Genomic DNA, 13,810 nt, shown 5'->3' with positions numbered 1-13,810 from the left:
CTATGTACCCAGTATTAAGTACTGAAAAGCCTTTTGTTGACTTGAATGTTAAAATGTAAACTTGGGAAATAATTTCTCTGAGTAATTACTGCAAATAACTCTTGTAGTCTAATTTTTCTAAATTTGTTTTCTATTGTGATGTCAATTAATTAATTACGTTCATATTTGTTTCTTAAGTTTATGGTTGAACAGACACTGTTCATAGTTTATGAATAAAGAAAATTCACAGATATAGTTACACCCTAATGGAGAGAAACCAGTGGACAATTTTTCTGTTTTCCTTCCCTTAATAGAGTTTTGTTATCAGAGTGAATTTAAAGTGTGAGGAGTTCTGAAATCTGGAGGTGTGCTTGTTTTGTCATAGCTACATCTAACTCATATCTGGGGAAATACTCTAGTTAGCTGAGCGTAAAGAAGTGAATAAGCTTTTGTGGTTAGGGGAGATGCTGTGGGTGTGAATCTTCCATCTTCCACCTTAAACTAGTAGCTTAAACTATGTTTTGAACACGGTGGAAGCAGGTACTCACACAGTTTGCATATAACAGTATAAGTAGGAGACAGTGGGAGAAATTATCCTTTTTTTTTTTTTCCCCCCAATGGTTTTACTGTTTCTAGGGAACACAGGTTCCACTGTCCCCAAGGAACAACATCCTCTGTGGTTTCAGGAACTGGCACCTGAGAAGTTATTTTGTCACTTCATGCTTTTGTTTTTGTTCATGAATTTGTTTTGGGGGTGTTTGTTTGATTGTTTGTTTTTCACAGTAGGTGTTTTTTGTTTTTCTGTTTGCTTCTGGGTTTGTTTTTTATGATTGGTATGTGGAACTCTGCTAATAAATCTTGTCATATTGTCATATTCTTAAAGCTGAGATGTAGAGTATTTGATAAGAGCATTTTCTTTTGACTGCTGTGTTGTCCTTCACCTTCAAATTGTACCAGTCAAATCAGAGCTGCAGGAAGATCTGTGGCAACCAGCAACACTGTTGTCCTTGTCCTCTCTCTGTCACTGCTTCTGCATGCACATGATGACACAAACAGACACACGTACGTACACAGCCTGCTTTGCCAAAGTGGAAAAGGTGGTATGAACTCTTCTCATCCATTTCAGCGTGAGGTCAGCAGATTTATATTAGGACAACTGTAAATATTGGTTGTAATTTGTCAACTTGCTTTACCTGAAGTGGGAACTACTTGCATAAACTCTTCTCATTGGGCTGTGGAAAGGTAGCAGCCAGGTAATGGTTTCTGACCACAGCTTAAGTAGAAAATGCTTTTCTTGGTTCTACTGCACCATCTGGTTTATAGCACAAGAGTGTTTTTGTATTTTATCAAAGCCTTGAGATCCTAAGCTTGCTAGTGTGTGTTTCCAATACTGGTTTTAAAATAGATGTTGTGCCTCTATCCTGCACCAACAATTTCCACAGCTGCCAATTTTTATGCAGCTTCCAGTAGCCAAAACAAAACCTAATTATATCTCTTCTACTGCACCGTGACTTTGTAGTAGAAGACTTGACGACAGAAATCCGTTTCCTACCCTTGAGACACTGAGTGTTGCATCAAGTAAGACATTTGAAATGTTGTAAGGTATTCAAAGCACTGGTTCATTTTGAGAATGGTTTCCTTGGACAAGGTCATTGTCAATTTAATATTTCAGCTAGTCAGGACTTGTACATTTCCCTTCAGTTTGTTGCCTAAAAAAAATAGCAAGAAAATTTTATCTCATTCTCACCACTTCTTTTACCTTTCTGATGCCAGGGCAAAAATTAAAATTGATCCAGAGCTCTACAAAGTACTTTTTTTCACTTGGCAGTGTAGTGTCAGCCATGCTTGACAAAATTATTAGAATCATTCTATTAGCATTTTATACCATGTCAGCCTGTTAAGATTCTGGGTGACAGTCAGTACGTATTTGACAAAGGAATGTCAAGAATCTGCACTCTTCCCTGGACAAGCTTAAAGCAATTTAGCTCTGTTGAAGTACTTGGTGTAAGAGAAAGCAGGCTGTCTTGAGGAACTTGATATTTGCATTATTTTTTTAAAATTCTGGGCATCTTAGGACTGAATGAGTCTGCCCAAGTCATGGAGATGTTTAAGGCAGTGTTGTCTTTGTAGACAGACAGAAAAAATTATCTGTTTCTCTATCTAGTTATTAAAGTAGTAGAGAATTTCCTGCTACGAGTCGTTTAGAGTTTAGTAGAGTTTAGTCAAGCCATTTTTACTAGAGTTTAGGCAAGTTAAAAATTTAGTTTACAAAAATGTGAATGCTACTCATGCATATGAGCTTTGCTTGGGGAGTAGCAGTGCCTAGCAGAGCATTATGTGCCAAATTAATAGCAGCAATCAGGGAAGTGTCAAATATAACCACAGTGAAGGTAACTGGGCAAATGACAGTGAATTTGGTAGTCTGGGGCTTCTTTGTGGTGTGTCAATGAGGTTTCTGTAGAGCTTGGTTAACAGCCAGCAGGAATTACTCTGTCTGTCTGCTAACCTGTCCTGATCTTGTAAAGGAACAGCTGTTTGTTAATCATCTTGCAGTTTTCAGCATGAAGGAAATATCTTGCTTGCATAGCTTTAAAGCCATTGAAATTTAGTGTCCATGCATTAATGTGACAGGACCACGAGTCAGACAGTTCCACCATTTCATGTTTTTGAAGTGGTTCCTAATTTCTACCAGTTTTTTTCCTGGAATATAAAACTCAACTAGATCACAGTGAGCCTTTAAATAGGGAAAACACTAACTAAGTTGGGCAAGTTATTAAAGAAAAGCTGTGAAGGAATACCTGTGATAAGCCTGCCTACAGAGTTCATGAAATTGGAAACCTTTTTAAACATCTTCCTATTCCAATATTTCTCTGTACTTCCAGGTCTGTTCCTTTTCTTTCTTTTGCATCTAACATTCAACTTTGAGTCAGCTCCTCAGTGCAGATAAGCCTGTGATTTTGAGGGGTTTTCATACCTGCCACCTGTGAAGCACTGCACCTACTTACAGTGAATGTCATGCCATCTGTGTAGTCATTGAAATAAAACTGTATTCTCTCCATATTATCTCTTTTGCCAGGTATTAGTGGGAAAAAAAATATATTTACCTGTGCTAATATGCAGTCTATCCATTTCCAGCCTAAGAATTCTGTAAAATGGTGAATTATTGTAATCTTGCGCTGTGTTAATTTAAGTCAAATTAAAGCATACCATGAATTCAGTTTAGCTTTTATGGGCTAACTTTAATTGTAGCTTATCCAAAGGATTGTGCGTTATTCCTCCTTAGATAAATTACACACATCACAGAAAGATTTTAATTAAGAAATCAGAGATGTGCAGCAAAGACTGTTACACTAGATTTTCTTGACCCTTGAGTCGAAAAAATTATTTTTTGCTATTCTTAATTCATTAGGCCCTTTCTAAACTTCTACTTTGTCAGCTGTATTTGAATTCTGATCTGTATCTATGTTTCTGAAAATCTTGTTGAGGAATTTAAAAAAAAATTTTTTTGAAAAAATTCAAACAATGTTGCTTCAGAAAAAGTCATACTGGGAGCTACATGTAGCACTTAGCACTCTTGATGCTGAACATTGACTTCTAAAGGAAAAGGGTTTCATCTTATTTTCCAAAATTGCCAAGTGCTTTTGGACCTTTTATTAAAATTCAAATACATTCTCAAGGATGCTACAGACATCCTTGTGATAGCTTAAGAGATTGTCTCACATCTTCCAGGTAAGTGACTTTCAGAAGCTATAAGAGCAATTCTGAAGGGCCTTGGAGTCATCTGTGCCTCATGTCATCCCTGGTGAATGTTTATTTAAAAACGTCTGTGGTTGTGCGCACTGAGAGATGGACTCTGTTGCCTTATGACAGAGGCACACAAGGGAGACTTTATTTCAGCATGATGCTCTTAACCAGGAAAATGCTGAAGAGCTCTTTTTCCTATCTCCTCACCCTTAGAAGAGTAATATTTTGATTTAATGTCAGAAAAGTATCAAGAAAGATTTTTTTTTTTCCCCACTCATTTTATAAAAATAAAGCCTTTTTCAGGAGCAAGTAGGTCATGGGAAAGAAGGAATTCATACAGCAGGCTTCCCCCACAACTGATTCTTGCTGATTGCTGAGGGCCAAGTTATTTTTCAAAATATCATTGCACTCCTACCTTGGTTTCGTTTCCAGATTGTTACTCAGGAATTGGATACCAGGGATACTATTACGTGTGTCACTGTTACTTCAAATGTTTTGTAGTAGTAGACTTCTATTTTCTTCCATCTACAAGAGCTTCTTGATTTTTCTTTATAAACTTGGATTTTTCTCCTTCTATATTCTCCTATTTCATTCCTTCCTTTTATTTCCTGCAGAGAGCACAGACTGCAGTTAAAAGGAGTTACATGTTTTTAGGATTTAAAGATTTTCAGTGTACAGAAAAGGCATGTTAACAGTTCAGAGATAGTACCCTTCCCTGCATCACGTAAATTTTCTTATTCCTAAAATGACCTGGGGAAAAAATCCCAATCTTATTAAAACTGAGTATGTAGTCAATAGTAGACATAAGGAAAGGAAAAAATTGCTAAAACTCTACTTTTTAAAGGTACTTCCAGAAAATTTATTTTACTACACATAGAATGATGTACTTCTGTTTTAATTTTTTCATTTATTTTGATTATTCATGCTGAAAAACATATCTTTTCCAGTGCTCATATTCTAGACCTAAAAAAAGAAAATCAAATATCATATATAAGTAACACATCTTTTCACTTCTGCGAATTCTTCTCTATGTTCTTAAAAACACAGAGAATGGAATGAAAGGAAATCTATCTGAAATAGACCAAGAGTGTGACTGTGAAAATATAGGCTATTTATGGTAGTGTAATAATAAATGGTAATGAATAAAGGGAAGGAAAAAAGATGAGACAAGTACAAAATTGTAGAATTGACATTTGTGATTCTGTGTTGAGCCCTCCAATGTTATCTCCCTTGTCATTCTGTACTTGAGCTGCAGCTGACAAATGCTTTGTAAATCTATTGCAGCTCATGTCCAAGAGGCAACAAAATAGTAAGTAGATTGCAACAAGAAATTTAAGTGATGCTGATCTTAGGGCTCAAGAGTCTGAAACAATTAGCACCTTTTGAGGTTACTTAAATGCAAAACCACAACTGATTTCCTAGGGGCGATTTAAAAGTCTTTTGATGCAAATAAAGCCCAGAGATATTTTCCTGAAGTGTTGAATAATTAAAATTAATTATTTGTCTAGTGAGAAATCATTGTAATGTTGAACTTCTTGGTAAAAATTGGAATAGCTGGAGAAAACTGAGCCAGCTTATTCTTAAAACCAGAATATGTTATTTGTTTTCTAAACATATTTGAATATATTATTTTCCCTACACTGTTCCTCTAGACTTTTATGCTTTTCTATAATTCCACATATTTCCATAAAACATAATGGCAATGGAATAGCATAGATAATGTTGGGAGGAAGAAGTAAGCAAGGCATTGTCTCCCTGTTAATACCGAATGTACCAAACTATCTGACAGTGTTTGAGCACCAGGAGGTCAAAAAATCCCAAAAAACAATACAGTTCTGAGACCTGTTTTTTTTGTTTTATATATATATGCTATAAAACTCTGAATGTGAACGTCTATAAGCAGCTTTAAGAATATTTGGAAAAATTTCTAATTCAAGATGACCTTATGTATGGGAACATCCATCTACTTCAATCAATGCTGCTAATTAGAAAACATCTGTAAAACTGTGTTGTGTAATATTTTATTGGATTGATGCAGAAGTGAATTACCTAAATAAAATAGGCTGTATGTTGTGGGTGAGCAAATACAGTGTGGATGTTATAAAATCCCCTCTGGCCCAGGAATATTTGAATCAACACCAGTTTGATTCTGGTAAGATGAGAGTTCCAGCTGCAGAATAATCCAGCAAAACTCAGTAACTTATACTGTGGGATCTGACTAATTGCTCATAGTGCACAATAGGATCTCACCAAGACCCAAATGTTAGCTTTCCATTAGCAGTTCACGATGAGATGTTAATGTTTTGAATTCTTGCTCACCATCTTACAGACAGCCTGGCCAGTGTTACCTGAATTATGAATTTCCTCACTGTGTAGCCCTAGAAAACCTCCTGCATTTGATTTGTGGTTCAGCCAGAAAAAAAGACACGGTGGATCTCTGCTTCATCATGGCTCTCCATGGACAGCACGGGGACAGCCTGTCTCACCATGGACTGCAGCACCTGGGGCACCTCCTGTCCCTCCCTCTTCACTGACCTTGGTGCCTGCAGGGCTGTCGCTCTCACATTTTTTACTTGTTCCTCTTTCACAGCTGCGGTGCAGTGGTTTATTCCCCTGTTCTTAAATGTGTTATCACAGAGTTTCATCAGCACTACTGATGGGTTCAGCTTTGTACAGTGGCAGACCTTTTTTGCAGCTGGCCAGAACTGACTGCCAGTTCTGGGGACAAAAATGTGGGGGCAACTGCTGGTGTCTTCTCAAAAAAGCCACCCCTGCAGCTCCCCTGCTACCGAAACCTTGCCACATTAACCCAATGGTTGTGTTATTGAAAGGGAGTGATCTTCATATCGCAAATATGCAAAATATCTCCTGATGATCTTCCGAATTCCTGTGTGTGTAACAGTTACATATCAAGGAAAAGCTTCAACTTTCTTGGAAGAAAGACTTTACCTTTCAAGCTGAATCCAAGTTATTACTCTAAAAAGAAAAAGTCAAATTGATCTCTGTTATTACTGCATATTTTATCTGGATGGAACCATAGACAGAGTTTTGATTACACAGGATTTATCTATTTGCTACATTCCAATTCCATTTTATATTGGAGTTCTTAAATTGGAATCATTCCGTGTAAATGTTATATTCTCCAAGAAATAGTAACGAGATGGAAACTATAAGTCATATAATGAAAAAAAAAAAAAAAGTGGATGAATGGAAAAAGTAAATATACTTCTCTTATAAGGAGAGACAGGAAATTTTTGTTTATCTTGCTGGGTGGACTCAGTTCCCAAACAGTGAACCAAGAAAAAAGAAAATGTCATTGAGCAAGAGGTTGAGCTTTTGCAAGATGTTTAGACAGTCTCTTAGGAAATGAGGTGTCAGAGGAGTGAGTGGTCACCCTTGCTGCAGGGTCAATGACTTAAGAGGCTGGTGACACCTGAGGCAGAATATAATCTGTTAAATGGGATGCCAAGCACCAGTACCTTAGTGATGGCCCTCTGTTAACTATTCCCTGTGCAGTAGGCAGAATCAGATAAACAAATTGCTAGGTAAAATTTCAAAGTATGTCAAGAGTTGTCAATTTACTGGGAAATATTTCCCTGAATAGATAAAGTCCTTCTCTACTGTGTCCACACCTTCTAAAGCAAAACCAAATCTGATTGCTAGCAGTTAAAATCAAAATATGATAAACAATAAAAAATAACATACAGAAGGGCCACGGTTTGGGATGAGTTAATTTCAGTTTTAAGATACAGAAGTTTGCTGTTGTTGGAGGGTTTTCCTTTTGTTTTTCAAATACAGAATATAGGAATGGCTATAGTGGTTCAGACCAGACTTGATGGAAGTGCTTGGCATCATCCTGTAACAGTTGATCAGTAGGAAAAGTCAAGTTTTTAATCCTACTTCCCTAGAACAGTGTCCTAGCTACTAATAAGCTGTGATCCAGGAGTTTCCTGAGAAAATTGCCATTTCTCTCTTAAGAATTTGAATTGCTTTTGATCTATGAACTAGTCCCATTTCTTTTCATGTGTTTATGAACTTTTAACATTCATAGCAAGGCACCTCACACCTACTTTGCACAGTGTGAAGAATTCCGGAACAAATGAAAGGTAGTGCTTTATCTTTGAATGGTTTATTATGTTGTCACCAGATACTGTGATTGTCAAAGTGGTGGTTTCAAGAGCAGTTGTACAAAATCATGGAAAGAAAATACAGTTACAGCAATTTAATGCAAAAATATAATTGCTGGCTTTGAAAGTGTAAAACAGGCAGAGGATGCTAACTTGGTTGACCTTTGTTGTAGCTCAGAGTAGTTGTCTGTATGTTCTTCACCAAATGGTCCATATTTACAAATGACTTTAAGGAATTCAGTGAAAAAGAAATTGAAATATTTGTTCATGCTCCTCATTTCTTAGCTCCTTTTGAGCTGATGATGTAACACAGAGTTAGTTCCTGAGCACGATTTTGCAGAGGGTAGGAATACGGCTTTGTACCTCTCTTCTCTCTGTTTAAAGAAGTTTCTTTATATTTTTATGAGCACTTGTTTCTCTGTCCAATGATACTCACAGCAGAGTGCTGCTGAAAAATCTCATATCACTTGATAAAGTTGGATATTTTATTATGCAGGCGACAGCTGTTTGTTATTCCCACTCTCTGTAAAGGATGTCTGATATCAGTTGTCAGTAACTCAATAGATACTTATTCCTCAGGTTTACTGCTACTCAGAAAAAGTCAAGCTGTGCCAGAATATAGCTAACTGAGAAACAGTTTGTCATAGCTATCCGACAGGTAGAAATCTAAACATAATCATGCATCTGACCACCATATTCATCCCTATAGTTCTTACTGCTGTGCTACTCTAACAAGACCAGCTAAATTATGAGTTACTTTATGTATGGAAGCCATATGCATTTCTGTTCTGTGCACCAAGGATCTGTATTATGCCTATGTCCATGAGGGTTTCAGTGCACACCCTGGTGTTTTTTCACTGTCTGCCAGACAGCCTTCCTGGCAGCCAAGAACCCTCACTGATCAGTCCTTCTGCTTCTCCTGGCTTAAGTGATGTGTGGCTTCACATGGGACACCTTTTCTCTCAGCTGCAGAGGGCCTTTGGGTACAGTGGAGAAGGTCTCTTGTGTATTCAGCTGCTGTGATGTTCTCTACAGAAATGTTTCTTGTCCTTGTGCACCCGTAATGCCTCAGGCTGTCCTTCCTCCCTGTGCATTTGGATCCTTTTCTCGGTGGAGGATTATAGTTTTATTTGTCAGCCTCTCGTCTGAAGAGGATTCAGCAAGGTTAACACTTCAATCCCCAAACTTATTTGACTTCTCTCTTATGCAGCAATTCATCTGGCTATTTTCTTAATTAAAAGAAGCGGTTCTGTTTCCTTGGAAATGAGAACCATGCACGCTTTGTCAGATACCAGCTGTGATATTAAGCTGACTTTGACACAGCAAGATGCAGGACACTTCACACACCTCTGACTGGTGATTTGCTGGTATTTTTCCTTGTGAATTTTCCATGTAATCTGTATCAAGTGAATGTGTTAAGAGATACACTTAATGTAATTATTTTATTAATATGTATGTTTGCTATTTATACGTTTCTTATTGCAGGCTTTTGGCTGAGACTGAGAACAGCAATTAATGTGTTTGGGGTAGGTAGCTCTCATCTCCTTCCCCTGAAGAAAACTGGGACATGTATCAAAACATATGCATTTGAAATTCTAGTTAGGGTAAAACTACACGTCCTCAATAAGAAAGATATTACAGCTATCCTCAGTGTTTCAGCGAGTCAAGTTCAGTGGCACTGCATACTGTCTAGATTCATATATGGGTCAAAACTGAGATGATTGCAGTACAGCTCAGTGACATAGACATGTTGATAACAATTAAGGTGAAAGAGCGAAACTAGGTAGCAAAAGGAATGTTGGATCTTTCAGATTATATTTTTCATCATATAAGCTTGTGACTTTTTATGAGGGATTCTTTCCCCTTCGTTGCTTTTAGTCATGCTCCAATTAAAGCCGGTCAGTTTCTCGTCATCCACATGTGGCCAGGACTTTCTAACCTCTGCTTTTTAATGTGGATTTTGGTAATTAGATTGCTGCATAGCATTGTTCCTGAACCTGTTTGAAGTCTCTTGGTGACAGCAACTCAATAACTCAATTGGTGGGAATACGATGGGAATTTCAGCGACTTTTGTCTTTCAACAGTGTTGTCCTCATTTAGGGTTCCATGTGTAGGTTTTGGCAATAGAAGGCCATGAGCAGCAAGGGCTGCTTGGGATTTCTTAAAAACTCACACTGTTTAGAGGGCTCCAGGAACTTGCTAAGGATATGTTCCTCAGACCAGAAACAGGAAGAAACCTTTTCTACTACTTGTCTGTCTGGCTTGGTAGGGCTATTATTTTTATCTGAATGTTTATTTTTTAATGCTTGTGACAGACTGTTCTGTTGCTTGCAGGGAAGAATGCTATACACAGTGTATGTTGTGAAATGTGACATTAAACAAATGTGAAAGCCTGCTTTCTCCCATCTTTCTCATTTTTCCTTTCATATCTGTCCAGTTGTGGCCAGCCACAGTATTAAGTTCTTATTCTTTATCTCTGAGACATACTTTGGACTTTTGGGACGGTTTTGCTCAGGGAGTAGACAGAGTCTAGTATAATCATGGTGGCGTAAAAGACAGAGAGATGAGACTATTAAGGAGGAAAGTACAAAGGTGAGAACATGGTTAACTTTTAACTGAATCACAATGAAGAGAAGCCCAGGTGTTATTCTATGTACTTTTGATTGATCAGTAATATATCTCAGCAGTGTGAACCTTTCACTTTGGGAAAGATGAATAAAGATTTTGGCATACCTTCCCAAGAGAACCGCTGTGTGATTGAAAAAGGGTTTTTGTCATGCAAGTATCTTCATAAACAGGTAAAAATCAAACAAGAAAAACCTTCTAATAATATCAATTCTGGACCTCCCAGAGTGTCAACCTACTGGGACCCATAATTGCACAAGTTTACTGCAGTGAGAAACATTTTGTAGGCAAATCATTGTTAAAAATGCATCAGTGCTTTGTGATACAAATGTGAATTTCAGTGTGAATTTGACTTCAAATAATATGCCATAGATCTTTATCATTTAGAATGCAGAATTTTATTTCTCCATAGCTTTCTATGTACATAGTCTTTCATGGGCTACAGACTCTGACTGTTATTTTACATTAACATCATCTTTATTTAATATATGACTTGTATTCTTCTTCAACTGCTCTTCAGCAAGACATCTAAAATGTCACAATGAAAAAAAAAAATTAACTGGTTTTAAGTTGCTATGAAAACCGGTTCAACAATCTCTGCTACTGCACCTTCAAATAATATGGTGGATGAGGGCAAAGACTTGGCTAAATGTCAATTAAGTTCAGATACTTAAAGCTCCAGTGTCCTTGGCTGCTTATAAAAGTAGGGATTTAGCTGAGCCTTCTAGTTGTACTTAGAATAAACTGGTCTTTAACTAGGGAGTGGAGGAGTAAGAATGGAGGACACTGCTTCTTCCAATAATCACATTCTTAATTCCCTCACAATGTGAGCTTGCCACCAGTCCATCAAACTGGTAGGGGAGCATCTACCATACTGAAGTGGTTTGGGCTTTTTTCTGCATTAAGAAGGAAGGCATTGTGCTGTATTATGCAATTTAGAAAGGTCTATGCATTAGAAGTCTGTATCCTTTTGAATAAGTGGGAGTAATAATTCTATTCTTGCAGATAGAATGCAAATAGAGTAATTTTTCATTTAGCATATTAATTCAGTAAGGAGATTAATATAAGCTTCCAAACTTCTTAGTCAAAATCTTTATTCTCTCCACAAAATGCAATACAATTACTACTTGGATGCTGATAGTTAATGAGTTGTTTTATTGAATTGTTATAATGAAATATGGGAGGCTGGTGTATGATATTTCTTATAAAGAGTATATTTGTGCAAGACTTTGTAGAGGAGGCAAAAGTGGGCAGAAAATTTTTGTTTCAAAAAGAGAGATAAAGAAGTGGCTGCTAGTGGAGAAGTGCCTGTTGGCACTCCTGACTTCCAGTATGGTTTGGAATCAAATTCTTAACTTCAGGTATATAATTGATTAATACTTTGTTGCAAGCTCAGGAGTAAAGCCGTGACTACATGGATTATTATGAATGATTGATACTGCTCCATTCATGGATTGATATATCTTTTGCAATACTGACTAACATCAACCCCCTATTTCTTAATTTTGAGTCCTGGTCTCAGTTTACAGTAAAATTCTTTACACCTGAAATAAAGATCAAACTAATAATCAGAGAAGCCCAGAACAGGTCAGGTGAGAAGGACCTCACAGTGTCATTTAGCCCAGCCTTCTGCACAAAGCAGTGTGAGTTATGAGAGCAGAGCAAATAAATCCTCAGCAGTTTAAAAGAACATTGTTTTGCTTTCTTTTGAAGACTTTGTGTTGTCCTTCTAAATAACAGTCTCTCCTCCTTCTAAATAACAATCTCTCCATTACATAATTTTGCACAGAATATTGAGGTTGGACTTTAAGGAGAGGTTGCTTAGGAGTTTTCGTTACAGACAAAAGTTTTTTTATAGAGTCCAGCAGTATTGTCCAACTTTCCTCCTACTATGGAAGTCCCACTGGCAAGCTGGGATTACATTCCAAATTTTAATTTTGGAAATGGTAGAAAAGGTTTCAGTCAACCTTTTTTTGCTGGACCTCTTTCATTATTTGTCAAATGGTGGTATTGGAAATCTGGTTTTATTCAATATAAGGAGGGGGGTTGCTGTTCTTTCACCACAGCAGATTGGGGGGCTTGAAGTGAATACTCTGATTCTTCATGTTTAGGTTTTCAAATGTTATATATTGTACAATTTTTATATCTGTGCAACCTCTGATTTTTTTTCCTGCCTAACTGCCCAATAGTTTATTTCTTAGTTAATTATTTTATTTATGACATTGAATATTGATTCCTTTTTGTCTTTTTTTTTTTTTTCCAGTGTGACAATGCAAAAGGACTCAAAGCCTTCTATGATGCAATAAAATATGGACCTAATCATCTGATGGTTTTTGGTGGTGTGTGTGCAACAGTTACTTCTATCATTGCTGAATCTCTAAAAGGGTGGAATCTGGTTCAGGTAAGGCATGGAACGGAATATATTCAAATGTTGATTATCTTGCATCTCTGGATCTTTTTATTTTGAAATTTAGAAACTTAGGTTTGATGCTTTTCTCGCTTCTCATTTTGTGTAATTAGTATGTCTCAGTTCCAAAGGCCAATGAAGGTATGTTTAAAGAAGAATAGTTACTTCTATATAGCACTGGATTTTAAGGCTTGACATAGTACTCAAAATGCATGTGAGTATGGGGCAGCAGTCATGTGTCTCAGCAGGTTAATTAAATAAAATTAATGTATCTCAAAAAGCAACTTAAATGAAAATCAAGTTCAATCATGGTAGACGAGCGAACCTAGGACTTTTGAAAGGCTTCAAATTATGGTACTTCTGGGTATTTACTCAATCTCTGCTCAGTCATAATGCAACAATTCCTATGGACTTTAAAACTGTTGGAAGTGCATAAATTCTAAGTAGTAACTGGGTTCATGTCTCAGTATGTAGCTCACAAAGCACATTTATTCGCAGCTGTTCTTCTTCCTGACTTTCTCAAAGGTCAAGTTTGTGGAAAGGTTCCCTCTGCTGAGGAATCAGAATTTATTAATACTAATCTTTAAAATGCAGATGATAACAGCATGATTTTCATTTATTCAATCATCTGTCTAGTGTTAATTTTTGGATTGATGGCTATTCATGTAGCCATCTAGTTTTGCTTTTCTGATGTAGAAATACCCTGGCTTTCTACTCAATATTCATATTGTCCAAGGATAAATTTGTATATTTTTTTATTAAAAAAATCCAAATTATTCTCTAGCAAAATAAAAAAAAAAAAATATATAAAAATTACCTGAGGTTACAGTTACAAAAAGGCTCCTCTTTTCCACCTGGAATACTTACTGAGAGTAGTGCAGAAAGAACAAATGAGGCATAATTAAGTTTGTGAAGAAGATGATGATCA

General features: G+C 36.8%; 1 protein-coding gene across 1 annotated transcript in view; it reads left to right on the top strand.

The window, feature by feature from the left end:
* Positions 1 to 13,810, top strand: part of GABBR2 (gamma-aminobutyric acid type B receptor subunit 2) — a 467,186-nt gene that overhangs the window by 95,702 nt on the left and 357,674 nt on the right. The window contains exon 2 of the mRNA XM_027886882.1: positions 12,739 to 12,876. Coding sequence (XP_027742683.1) covers positions 12,739 to 12,876 — 138 coding nt within the window. The remainder of the gene's footprint in view (positions 1 to 12,738; positions 12,877 to 13,810) is intronic.

Source organism: Empidonax traillii, unplaced genomic scaffold, assembly GCF_003031625.1.
Source record: "Empidonax traillii isolate 1590-97213 ecotype Southwest subspecies unplaced genomic scaffold, ASM303162v1 scaffold196:size3368384, whole genome shotgun sequence".
Classification (NCBI taxonomy): domain Eukaryota; kingdom Metazoa; phylum Chordata; class Aves; order Passeriformes; family Tyrannidae; genus Empidonax; species Empidonax traillii.
Note: the sequence above shows the minus strand (reverse complement) of the source record. Positions and strands in the feature narration are given on the sequence as shown.